The sequence below is a fragment of the Calonectris borealis genome, chromosome 4 (genome assembly GCF_964195595.1).
Source record: "Calonectris borealis chromosome 4, bCalBor7.hap1.2, whole genome shotgun sequence".
Lineage (NCBI taxonomy): Eukaryota > Metazoa > Chordata > Aves > Procellariiformes > Procellariidae > Calonectris > Calonectris borealis.
Window position 1 is genome coordinate 18,030,894 of NC_134315.1, and position 13,004 is coordinate 18,043,897.

General features: G+C 42.3%; 1 protein-coding gene across 1 annotated transcript; it reads right to left on the reverse strand.

Moving 5' to 3' along the window:
• Positions 1 to 1,712: 1,712 nt before the first annotated feature.
• Positions 1,713 to 12,342, reverse strand: QDPR (quinoid dihydropteridine reductase). Its single transcript, XM_075148825.1, has 7 exons — positions 12,207 to 12,342; positions 11,937 to 12,029; positions 10,357 to 10,453; positions 8,557 to 8,697; positions 6,051 to 6,159; positions 4,543 to 4,626; positions 1,713 to 2,577 (listed from the first exon to the last, which is right to left on the reverse strand). The coding sequence occupies exons 1-7, from the start codon at positions 12,291 to 12,293 to the stop codon at positions 2,472 to 2,474; spliced, it is 717 nt and encodes a 238-aa protein (XP_075004926.1). The 5' UTR covers positions 12,294 to 12,342; the 3' UTR covers positions 1,713 to 2,471.
• Between the last annotated feature and the right edge of the window lie 662 nt (positions 12,343 to 13,004).

The window sequence follows — 13,004 nt, forward strand, 5'->3', positions numbered from 1 at the left end:
ACAGTAACCACAGCCTTTCATTTAATTGGCTGGGTGAGAGCAGCAGTCAGGATATGCACAGCAGACCCCTGTGAGGCGTTGAACCAGCACACGTACAGCAGCACAGAGTGACTGGTGGCACTGCTTCATGTTCAACACTGTCCTAACACAGCTGTTCTGCTTCTAGACCTGCGCTGGTGCGTTCATGCAACATGACATGGAGGGAGACAACTAGACAAGTTAGGTCTCCACAAGCTTAGTGACCCTCTCCTTCGCATAGCGTAGACACCTCCCCTGTTTTCGAGGCCCTATCTGCAGCCGACGCTGGCAGAGCATACCTGAAGCATCTAGGTCAGAACCACAGATTTTCCTCAGGTTTCCCTACCAGGACCATAAAGTCTTTCTAGCGAAGAAGGAGGAATCAGTCTAGCTTCTGAAATGCATGGATCGCACCTCATTGTCTTCTTCTGACCTTTTGTTCTCTACCAAAATTTAAACCTGGTTTCCCTCTTTCCTCCTGTATTATCTCAGGGTTGGTTAGTCATGACCTTCAACTTAATTCCACATGACCAATGACCAGCCATTTGCCTTTTCACCAGGTCATTAATAATAACATTAAGGTCCAGGTATGTGCACATAATCTATAAAAGATGACAGAAAAGCCCCTGTAGCCCTTAGCAAATAAAAGATTCTCTGTTCATCTTAGTCCCGTTTGCTGTGTTGTCTTCTGTAAAAATATCCATGAGCCATACAGCCTGCTAGGTCCTTGGCCCTCTGCTCTTATACAGCTGTAGAAATGCGTATCTGGAATCCCAGCTGTGCTCCCTTCACCATTCAAGAGTTTGATCTGCTCTTCAGGGAGCTTCCAGGACACAATTCAATAGATGCTTGCAAAACGACACAACACAGTGACTTGAAAGCAACTTGGAAATCCGGCTAGCTTGGCAAAGGGAAGCCTTCAAATCATGTCAGCTCGTAGTACGATAGCTCTTCCCTTTTCCAGAACAACCAAGTAACACCTTAGTGTTTCATTCCTTATCAGTGCCTTGCAGTCTTTGTCTGTGCTCTCAGCCTGTAGAAATTGCTGCGCAAACAGTATGGCTGCAAGTCTTCCATTTAAAATCGAAAGCAGCTTCATGAATTGACAGTTCCTGACAGGTTTGACAGGACATAAGAATACCCCTCTACCCCTTTGCATCCAGCAAAACAAAACAAAAGGGACAGTCATACAAAAAAAGGCAATCACGCAGCCATCTGACCACGTTAAAAGTGACATGGGCACTCGTGAGCTTTTCCTAGCGGGAAGAGGGGAAAGGTTTCCTGACCCATGGCGGTAAATCCTTCCCCAACAAACCCCTGAAGTCAATTAAAAGTGCATAGAGAGAATGCACATAGAACTTCACATGTTCCATTGTTTTCAAGATGTTCCAAAAACCTGACAGTACTGACTCCATGTAAGCCTATGCTCAGAATAGGCAATACTTTCACTCTGCAAACTGGATTTCCACATAATGTAGCTGGATCGAAGAAACCATTTGTTCCAGCTGAAGGTCTACCTCTAGGCATGGCCGGTAGCTCTTCTGCACCTCTACCACAGAAATGTATTTTACACACCATGATCAGAAGGAAATAAGTAAAAAATGAAGTCCTTTGCCATAACTGAACTGCAGGTTCAGTTAAATTGATTAAAATGTTATCCAAATACTTAGATTACAGTGATGGAGACAGCCCAGTACATAAAACAATTACATTTATTCAGCACAAAAAGTTCCATATTCGAATAGAAGAGCGTGTGTGCTTTTTCTCATACTTCCTTACAGCACTCCGCTTTTTCAAAAAGCAAAGAATCACCATGGCTAACACAAAGACATACTAATCATTTGGCAGAACGACTGTTTTATCCTACAACTGTAGGCCTGATAGCAGCTTATAAACTGTAAGGCAAATTAGGAATTCCTTCTCAAGTGAGTAATTTCTATACAGTTCCATTAGCTCAAGTGGAACATTCACAAGAAAAATGTTACAAGACTAGGACATTATATATGACTGTAACGCTTCCTATAATTACAGCCAACATAATATGCAGGGTGGGGTTACATTCTCAGACAGACAGACTACTGAAAGATTCACAGTAAGTCGCCAGAAGCACTCACTGAGAAAAAAATCCAACCATTATATATATGATTACATGACATAATTAAGCATAATCCCCATTTCAGAGAAAACAGGTAAGTCGACATACAATGCTCAGAATTAGGATATCTACAGACTTTAAAGCCTGAAACTTTCATTTAGAGACAAATACTTGATACTTGTTGGTAAACAAATGCTGATAGCTCACAACTGACAGCACAGAAATATTACTTGAAATCTGGTTCCATTAATGACATAACTACAATCACTGGATACAGAAGACCATCCAAATCATACTGGCAGACAGATTTTCCAGACCTTCTGCTTTGCCGAAGTTCCACCGTCTTAAGTGACTGACATCAAAGATGTGCTGCAACTAGTTCAGTCTTCCCTCCTGTAGTTACCACCTGGATAAGACTCCCCGAGTTTGGTCGATTCTTTCCTGTTATCCAGTCAAAAAAGGTTCTGTTTTAAAATAAATGGATAAAACAGGGTGAGGAGGAGGAAGAAAATACTATTATCAGGTATATTGACAGGAAGCATAAAATAAAGCCTACTACTTTTCCTTCTTTTCCTATTGCCCTCTCTAGCAATTTCTATGTATATTTTAAACTAGTGATGCGATCGCTGGGCCTCAGAGCTGGAGAGAGGCCCACAGAAATCCATAGGGCGTTACAGCGCGCACACAGGATTTTCAGAACATTTCAACGGAAAAGACCAGGAGCTTAAAATGTCAAACTGGCAAGCCAAAGTGGCAAGTTTTTTTCAAAGCTAAAAAAAAATTTGAAAAGGGGAAGGAGAATCTACCTAGGTTGCTTTTATAACATATATCAGAAACATGGATTTATGGCTAAAATAGAGTTGCTAAAGCCATTACTCTGCCAACAGGTCATTATAACACTTAGATATTTAACTGCGAAAGTGGTCTCGGCAGAAGCACAGAAAGCCTTAAGACATCCACAACAGCGCCGAGTAAGACACACTCATTCTAGCTAGCACACCAGAACACTCCTCACCAAAATGTAATACAACTCCTTACTCAAAATATAATACTAAAAGTGCAGTATATTTTTCAGGTCCATCAACCCTTCCAATATTGCACACACAGCAACTGCCATGACACAGCGGCTTCTAGGCACAAAATTCAAGTGCTGTATAGGAAAAGATTTCCTGCCTCCTTCCCAAGATGCAGATGTTACCACACTTAACAACACCGGATGTTTTTCTTCCACAGCCAGTGAGAGTTTCAATTTTCAAAGCTGGATTTAAAATTTAGAGAATTAGAACCCAAGAAACAAAGCAAACCAATCAACCTAATTCTCCCATAAGGAAAAAATACTTAAAAGTTAAAATTAAAAAATGAATTTGTAAAACCGTAACATCTGGCTAAGCAGCCTCTGGAGCACAATAAATTAAAGATTTTTTTTTTGAACATTTTTAGGCCAACTAAATTCAATTGATGGGGCCCTTTTAAAAGAGCCACATCAAACAGCTGCATAGGCTTCTTGCAACAAAAACTATTTCCCACTCTGACGTCCAACTTAAAAAAAAAAAAATCACAAAAAAAGGAAATCTAATGAAATCAGAACTAAACTACTCTCTGAACAATTAGCAATAGATAAACGCAGTTTCAGTGTCAGTTCAAAAGACTTTAAAAATCTGTAAGAGTAAAGCCCTTTACAATGTATGAACATAGATTCATCTTTGTTTTTCCTCAAAGAGGCAAGACCATTGTGTCCTTATTTTCTTCCTTTTGACAGCTCACCCTCAGCAGAATCTGTGCTACTCCCCATCACACCGCAGAAAGCAGTACTTACGCTGCACCTTCTCTAACCGAGAGGAATGGGAAACAGAAAGCCCCGTCATCTCAGCCTGCTGTTACATAAGCTACCGTAGAAGTTCCAGCATTTTGCAACATCATTCAGGACAAGCCTTTGTGGGTGATGGAAAACAAAAAAAATCTTGACTAGATTTTTCTAAACAGGAGCAGGAATTTTGCCAGCTGAGAAAAGTGAACTAACACACCATAGACTGGGCAGTAAAGAGTGTTTAAAAGAAAAAAACTCCCACCAAAGTTTACATGCCTATTTGTAGTTTACCTTTAAGCCAGACTACTGTCTCCTGATCTGCTGTCTGCAATTTAATTTGTCTACAGGCTTTATGAGATTCTCTGGCTTCCAACTGCTTAAAGCTATCTCTCTTGTCAGAAAAACTGGCGTAGAGATGCTGAAGTTGACGGAGTTGGGCTAATTTTCTCCAGTTAAGAAGCCGGTGCACTAAACCCGACGTGATTTAGAAACATGCACAATGAGGGGATGACGGAGGAAAAAAACACCCAAATCTGAGTCAGCTATTTAGAAAGAACACGCAATAAGATGCAGCAGCAAGAGGGACAGTGAGGAATTGCTTAGTTATCACACAGATACTCACTCAGCAATGAATTCTAAGGGTGTCCAGGAGCTGAAATCTGCATCAGGCATGGACTTCCTGTTTGCTGGTGTATCTAAGGTAACCCTGTGATTAAAGAAGATAATCCTTTTATTTATACATCGTGCTTCTGATGAGCGCCACCTGCTGTATTACAGCAATGTTCATTGCTGTAACATATGCTTGACTTTTATACCGCGTGGTACGGATTTCCCTTGCATCCTCTACATGTGTTAACAGCATATAGCCATCAGTTTCAATGTACATCAAAGACTCCAACCTGTAACTCCTCACCTTCCTGGCTCGCTGGTGACATCCAGCCCATTACGGCAATCACTTAGCCCACAGCTCCCTTCCAGTCTCTCTCATGCAGACAGGGAACGGCAGTAATACACTTGTTCACATATACTGCACAGCACATACGCACTACACCCATGCTTTCAAATAGCCTCACGCCAGCTGCAAATGCAGATATTAAGTGCACAAGCATAGGAAGTTTTGACTTTGATGATACATATTTACGCTACATACAATGATATTAAGGGGTGAACTTTTCACAACTCCCTCACTGAGATGCTGTTGATAATCCAAGGTATAATTACTCTCTCAAAAATTCACTCAAGAACAGAGTTTTGCATGAGAACTATGCAACTGCGGAATGCCCAAAAGCCCAGTGATCTTGGTGTCTGCCTGTCTGTAAAGCTCTGTAGAAGGTGGTGTCAATTATCCAAACACTTTTAATGCCGTCACTCTCTGACCTGAAGAAGTGCGCATAAGACTGTGTATATGAGGAAAACAAAGCAGGTAGAATTCAGGTAGTGTTCCAAATCCCTATACAGAACTCTTTAGTCTTAAGTTTTAGGTCCTGAACTAGATATGGACCTGGCAAGAAAAATACTTTTAATTTTTGCAGCAGAATTGATAAATTTAGACATAAGGAAGATCTACTAGGCCATCCACTTTTTGCTAGCTTTCCTCATCAAAAACTGTGACAGCAAATACAAGCTAAACATTTTCTTTTCACAGATCCTCAAAGTGACCTAATTTTACTGATCAAGCATAGATATGCAGCATCTTATGAAGAAGCATCTTTAACCAAATCAAAACTTGTCAAGTAATTATTTGCTTTATTATTATCACACAGCTAAGTCTAAATTGGTGCTGAATAGCTCATCTCATTTTCAAAGTTCTGTCTATACGGGGAGGGGGAGGGAAATCACACATTAATGCATGGCTACAGTTAAACTGGTTAAAAGTTAATCAAGTTTTAATCCTAACATCCACTACTCTTTTGCAAAGGAAAGGAAAAGAATTTAATTATTTTTAGGGTGACTTGTCTATCATTTTGTTCATACATTCAAGATGCCTCCTTTCTCTGTGAAACCGTAAGTAGGTCTGAGAAGCTGTTTGTGTACTGTGAACAAAACATCGCAAGCACATCTATGTGACTCTAGGTTACAGCAGTAATTAAATAAAACAACGCAGGCAGAGGCAACTATGCAACCACTTACGGTAAAATGGCAACAGCAGCAGAACCAGATGGCAAGCCACTACTGGCACCAGCTAAACTCTGACAAAGCTGATGCACTGCTCCTTTGGCCATGCCATAGCCAATCATCCCTAACAATTGAAAACAGGCATTAGAGCACAATCAAAACAGCTCTCAGTATCATCAGTAGTATAATAGAAACTCAGATTGTTTGATGAATAATAAGTTTAAGACCACTTACCATAGCCAGAACAGAATCAGACTTTTAAAACATATCAAAACATACATATTAAAAGAAAAAAGGAAAAAGGTCTTACTAGACATCCAGGAACTATTACAGAATGCAGTTTACTCAGCACTACAGAAATATGCAGCTTACAGAGTTAAGTAGATTTAGTTTATGTACCCAAATGTACCCTGAAGGATGGGACCTACAGGGCTAACCTTACAAATCTAACAGAGTAAGTGTGAAGATGCTCATAGACATTAACAACGCAATCATCCATTAATTTTAATATGACTAAGGTACTTGCAGGTTTGGACCCAAACAGATACAGCTCACTTCTCTCCAGAACTGTAATGCACTTGGTCAGCATCCCAAGTCTGATGGGCCCTTTGGAGAAAACTATAAGAAAACCCCTCACGGTAGAAAATTACTAGATAACCGGCAGGTAAAAAAACCTTCTTCCTCAACACTGTTGCCTTCTAGGCAGACAGTATTTAACAGTGTAAGAGCAACAGGAGTGAAAGCATGAGGCACACTGGTCAGGCACAAGATCTGGACAATCAGGGTGCCATAGGTCTGAGCTGTCTCATGGTACGTATCTGCCAAGCAGTCTAGACACAGATTAAGCATGTAAGAAAAAATAGATGTATTTTGTCTACTACAACTAGATGCCTTTCTACCCATCTATATAACTACACAACCCCTTTCCAATGTTCCCAATGAAGTATTTTGTATCAAAGTTACAAAGCTAATTTTGCATTGGAGAAGTGTTTCCGTTATATTTGATTAGACATATTGTATAAAATCTATTTTTATTAGAAGGAATCATGGGCAGCAGTAGCTAACTTATTTTATTGTTACAATAAAAATATTTGCATCTCTATCCTATTCCCCTCTTGTCTCGGTCTAAACCCAACATTCCAAGTCTTCTTAAACCTTTTCATGCTTCTACATTTCTTAGCCATCACTGTCAGACTGCTTCTGTAACTGTTTATATAATTCTCAGTATTCTTTGATTTGCATTATGTGAGCCAACATTTTCACATAGGAAAAGAAAAAATCACACTAACAGCAAACAAAAAAAAGATGGTTCCTTCCATAAGGGCTGGTAGTAACAAGCCTAACAAGTCATATTTGCAAAAGTTGAGTAACAATTCTTTCCCAATTCTTCCTGATGTTAATAAGTTGCATGTGTTTGCCCAAAGCACTGCTGTGTTTTTCAGAAAAACCCAGACTCGTTGAAACCAGCTAGTTCAAAACACGAAAGCAAATCACTTTGATTCCTGTGTTGTGGTCCCTACCTCCCAAAACCACCCAAACAAAAAACAACATGAAAGTTTGCCAGAGTTCACATTTTTTCATTTGTGTACGGTCAGTCAGTAGTACACAGCAAATTATTCATTTGCTTATTCTCATAAAATAAGCCCTTTATCTTTAGACTATGCCAGATGCAGCTGTAATCATAGAAGATAAATCATTAACTAGAAAATACAGCGTATTTTCCCTCAACAGTTTTAGACACAGCTTTCAGGAATACTCAAATTTTATAATATGTTTTAAAATTTTAGCATCTATGTCTCATCAAAATATTGTTGAAGTCACACTAATAGAAGATTGGGAAATAAGAGTATTTGTCTCAAACTTTCCTCTCCCTGCCTGTGGGCTTGTGTGTCGGTGCCTTTTTTTTTTTCTTTTAAATTTTAAATTGCTCCCAGATTTCTTCCTCCATGCGGACCAACGTGGCGAGGAGCAAGATGAAAAAACTCAATAAAGTTAGTATTAAATAGCTAGTGGAGGGCAAAGCCGAAGGCCAACAAGCTTATCTATGTCTGAAGCAAAGGTAAACTGGAATCAGAACATGAACAGGACAAGCACATTTAACAGATTCAGCTGAGTCATCACCAATGGAAAAACTGGGCAATTAAGGACTCTGCCTTTCAGAACACGAATAGATTTAACTTTATTTAAGCATTGTAATTACAGCTTGCTGTGTGCTTCTATTCTCCATTATTTTCCAAACGTTTTTTTTTACCGTATCATATATTAGCCAAGTACATTTCACCAATGCATGTCAAATATTACTTAAATACTGATTCTATCTGTTTGCACTCCAGCTTCAAGAGATTCAGTATTGCTACCTGTAAAATTATTCTTTCCTTAAGTGTTTCAGCAGCAATTTTCCATTTGTACTAGATGCCAAGAAAACGCGGACTGAAATTGTTGCTTCAGAAACAAGAATGCTCAGACTAACAGATAGCTGTAACTGTTGATGACCCAGCAGTTATCATGCATTGCATTTTACCTGGAGTTCCAGATAAAGCAGCTTGAGCTCCTGTCAAAGTCAAGAGGCCGCCTTCTTTCAGATGTTTTGTGGCTAGGTGGCTGGAAATAGTGGATGTCCAAATGCTCTGCTTCCACATCAGATCACAGTTTTTGTATAAAGCTGATTAGGAAAAGAATTAGTGAAATTAACTAAAAGATAGAAAACTTCTAACTCTAATTTCCTTACTGTCGCACAGAGTGCAACAGCACTACGAAAACATGCTTTCTACCACTTTGTACTTCCACTTTGGGTAAAATATCAATTTATGTCTTTTGTATCTCCCTTCTCTTTGGGGTCTGAGTCCCAGCTCTATAGCATATATTCTAAGCAATCATCTGCTTTCTCACTACCAGAAATAAAAAAAATAAACACACACAAGATAGTTCCATTAGCTTTCCATTAATGGTTCAAAGATTTGCAAGTTCTTGAAACTCCTGTAGGGGTTGCATCAATCTATGTCAAGGATCTCACGTTAGCCTCATCTCACCTTGTAGTAGCATGATCTGTCTCTTTCCACAACTTCCTCACTGGCTGCAAAAGAGCTACGCTCCATTAGTATGGAGATAGAAGACTCCAAGAGATAAAGGAGTTGAACAAAAAATATTTCTTATCACCAGATTACTTCGTAAACGAAGAAACAATCCGATTGTCTGACAGTAGTATGCTGGTATGGAATATCGAAGATGTATGCATCTGCACTGTGCTAAGTGTGCATTCCAGTGCCCCTACATACTGGAGTGCAACCTCTGGTAAGGCAGCCTACCAGGAGAGGTACACCAATAACTTCAAATGAAAGGAAAATCTGAACTCTCATCATTGTTTTTTATTATCAATATCTGCATGGGAAAAGAAGAAAAACAGTAACTGGCCACGTCAAAGATTTTAGTATTCAGAAAGAACCGTTTCCATAACACAATATGGGAATAAGCATAAGTAACTCTGTGACGTAAGCCAACCACCCACCCCAAGATATCCTGCTACCCTACCAATAAATCACTGTAAGTTATCGTTATGATAAATTACTTCATTTAAAATACAGTGCACACTAGTAACAATCTAACATAATGCACCTATGGTGTAAGAGTGTATGCCTTTCCATATTGTCTCTCCTTAAAAAAGAAATCTTTGCCTGTAATGTCCGTACTGGAAGGGGGGAAGAAAAGGACACGTTTTACCAGATTTACTCCAGACAGAAAACAACGTTTTTTTTTTTCTTATATCTCTACACTAGTGGGTAAAGTATAAAATTTCATTCTGATTATCACGTTTAAAAGCTTTTTTTAAACTGAAGGCTTTTTTCTGTAGCATGATCTCAGGTCACTAGACAGCTCCTTCCAATACTGTACTGGACAGTAATAGCTGAGAGAACTGCAGGAGGCAACTGCAGTTTTATGATTAAAGCGATGAATTAGAAAACAACATCAATGTTTCTACCCAACCACTGTTGTATGTAACTTGCCTGACACCTCGGCAAAAGTTAGTTCATAGATAATAATGCTGAACTCCTTCATAAAGTGCATCAAGATTTTTCCAATGCAAATTGGTGCATCAAAAAGTATTACTGAGAATACTAAGCACTGTGCAAATTTAACAGACAAAAAAAATTCAGAGAAGCACTAAAGAAGCGTTGTGACTGAGCTATTTTGTACTTCTACGCTCATGTCCTCTTCTGGACTCAGGATGGAAGATGATCTCAAATATCTTTATTACCATGATTTTTAAGGATTCCTCTGAGACTTCTTTCACATGTTCACTAGCATGCATGTACCAAAGGCTTACATTTAGCTTTAGCACTGCCTCCAGCCCATCCTCCTGCCACACACAAGATTGCATCCACTTTTTCTTCACCAAGAAGTTTTCCAACCTCTGTCGTCACCTTCAATACATAGAACAAAAACATATTGAAAACACTGGCCTGATAAGGTAAAGGACTAAATATCAAGACTGCCTTGAAGTTACTTTTTTCAAGTTATGTCACCGATTAACACAACACATAGCAATTTAAACAGCTACAGAAAATTAACATTTATGATCTATGAACTCAAAACAAAATAAATGTATTGAAAGATAACTATAGATGGAAGTCAGACCGATGAAATTCAGACCGTACAGTGCGTACAGACCGTACTGGAAATAACTGATCTGAGCACGACTGAAAGATCTGACCCTTACCTGTATCATTACCAAAAATTTTTATTTGTCACTTACTTTTTGATAGGTTCTTCTTTGGGTATGGTGCTGTTTAATATGGGAAATGAAACTCCAGGTCTGACCAGGACTACTGGTGTCACTTTTGAGGATGGTGCAAGAAATGAGTAACTGAAGATTAGCCTTCTCATTGCTTCTATCTAGACCACAACCATCAGTTTGAGTCTGGCCCCTAAATTTGAGTTTGTATACTTTTAGACATCCAGTATCTTCTTCTCTTTCAAATATAAGACTTCACAGTCAGTAATGAATTTGTTGGCTATGAATTTTCTCTGCCGAAGTGAAAGCAAACAATCCATCTCTCAACAAAAGAAAAAAATCCACTGGTTTTCACAAAGGCTCAGCATTGAAAAATATGTTGCAAACATTCTGTATTACTCTTTAAAAGCCTTAAGAGTTGTGTAGACATAAAGAAAATATATTGGCTAGTGATTCAGTTTATCAGTAAGAGAAATAGGTTCAAAAATTAAAATTAAAAAAATAAATCCTATCTCTTGAGAATAAAGCAAAACAGTTTTTAGGCTAGCTTGGATTCTCCCATATTTACCTTTGTGGAAACCAGTGCATTCTCTAGGGATCCTATTGGAGCTCAGGGTTTGCATGCTTTGAGTATACCATCCACCTACACACCACACATTTAAGAGTTAAGACATCAAAAAGAAGTGTTGCATTTTAAGATGTCCTATTCCATCTTCATTATACTCTTTTGAATGAGTCCGCGACTTTCCAAGTCACCAAGAGAAAAATAATGCAAAACTGCCTTACGTGCTGACCCTCCAAAATCCCAGATCAAGCTCTTTCTACATATTCATGCATGCAATTAAAAGGAAATTACAAAAAAAAAAAAAAAAACCCAAAACAAAAAGAAGCGACGAGCAGAAGCTAGGATCTTCGGGTTCACAGGACGGCAGCAGGACGGCCCCCGGCCGGGCTCCTTACCCCACAGCAGCGGCTTCTTGCCTGAAACCGGACCCATCCCCACAGCCGCCTTCCTCACTGCTGCTACTGCAGCAGCGGGCGAAGGGAGGAAGGCACGAACGGAGAGAGGCTGGGCGCACCACTCCCACAGCCTCGCCGGAGAGGGCCGCCTCAGGCCTCCGGGGCAGCGGCCGCCCCGCGGGTGCCCGCCCCGCACCCCGACGCTGACCCACCTGCTCGGCCTGCTCAGGGAAGGAGTCGGTCGCCGCCACCACCACGTTGGCACTGGCGTCCTCGTTCTCCGCCAGGTCGATGCTGGCCACCCACTGCCGCGGCGAGAGGAACGGCGCGTTAGCGGCCGCTCTCCGAAACCCCTCACGCTGCCCCGCGGCTCGGGCGCGCTCCCGGCGCCTGGCTCCCCCCGCGGGAGCGCCATCCCGGCGGGCGGCAGCGCTCCCCGCGGCGGGGCTCCCCGCCTCGCCACCCCCCGGCCCGGCGCTTACCCAGTTCCTGGACTTGAAGTACCGCACGCACTGGGACCCCAGGGCCCCTCTGCCCCCGTACACCAGCACCCTGCCCGCCGCGGCCATGCTCGCTGCCTGCCCCGCGCTGGCGCTAGCTGGAGCTCTGGTCCCGCCTGCGCATGCGGGCTGCCCCCCGAGAGGGGCGGGCTCGGGGCGGCAGCACCCGGCCGTAGGCGGCGGGGGGCAGGTCCTGCTGCTGCCTGCCCCGGGGCCGTGCCGGAGCGGGAGAAGGAGAAACCCTGGTGCCTCGGCCAAGCCCCAGCCTGCCCGCCTGGTGAGGTGGTGCCGCCGCGAGACTTTCCCCTCAGGACATCCCCCACCCGTGGCTCCCCCGGGCCCTCAGCGCCGGGGCCCGGCTCGGGGCGAAAGCCGGCGGCGGTGTGCCGGTGTCGAGCGGGCGGGCACCCACCCATCCACCCTACCTGCCTGGCTCGCACGGCGCCCCTCCCCAGCCGGCCTGAGCTCCAGCGGCCGGCTGTTACCTGCTCCCCAGGGATACTGCCAGGATTAATTAATCAGTGGTTATAAAGGTCCCTGCAGGTCTTGAGTAGCAGTAACCGTAGAAGCGCGGGCAATTACGGCCGGTTTTCTTTAGTACTCCTGGATCGCACCTGTGGCTTGAATGACGCCGCTTGCTTCAGTCCCCGAGGGCCCGGGCTCCGCCGCGGGCGCGGCAGGGACGGCCGGGCCTCCCGGGCTGCAAGGAGCCGTGTGCGTCCCGTTATAACTCGGCATCCTGAAGCAGCGTGTGGCTGGAGGCGGCAGGGCAGCGCTGCC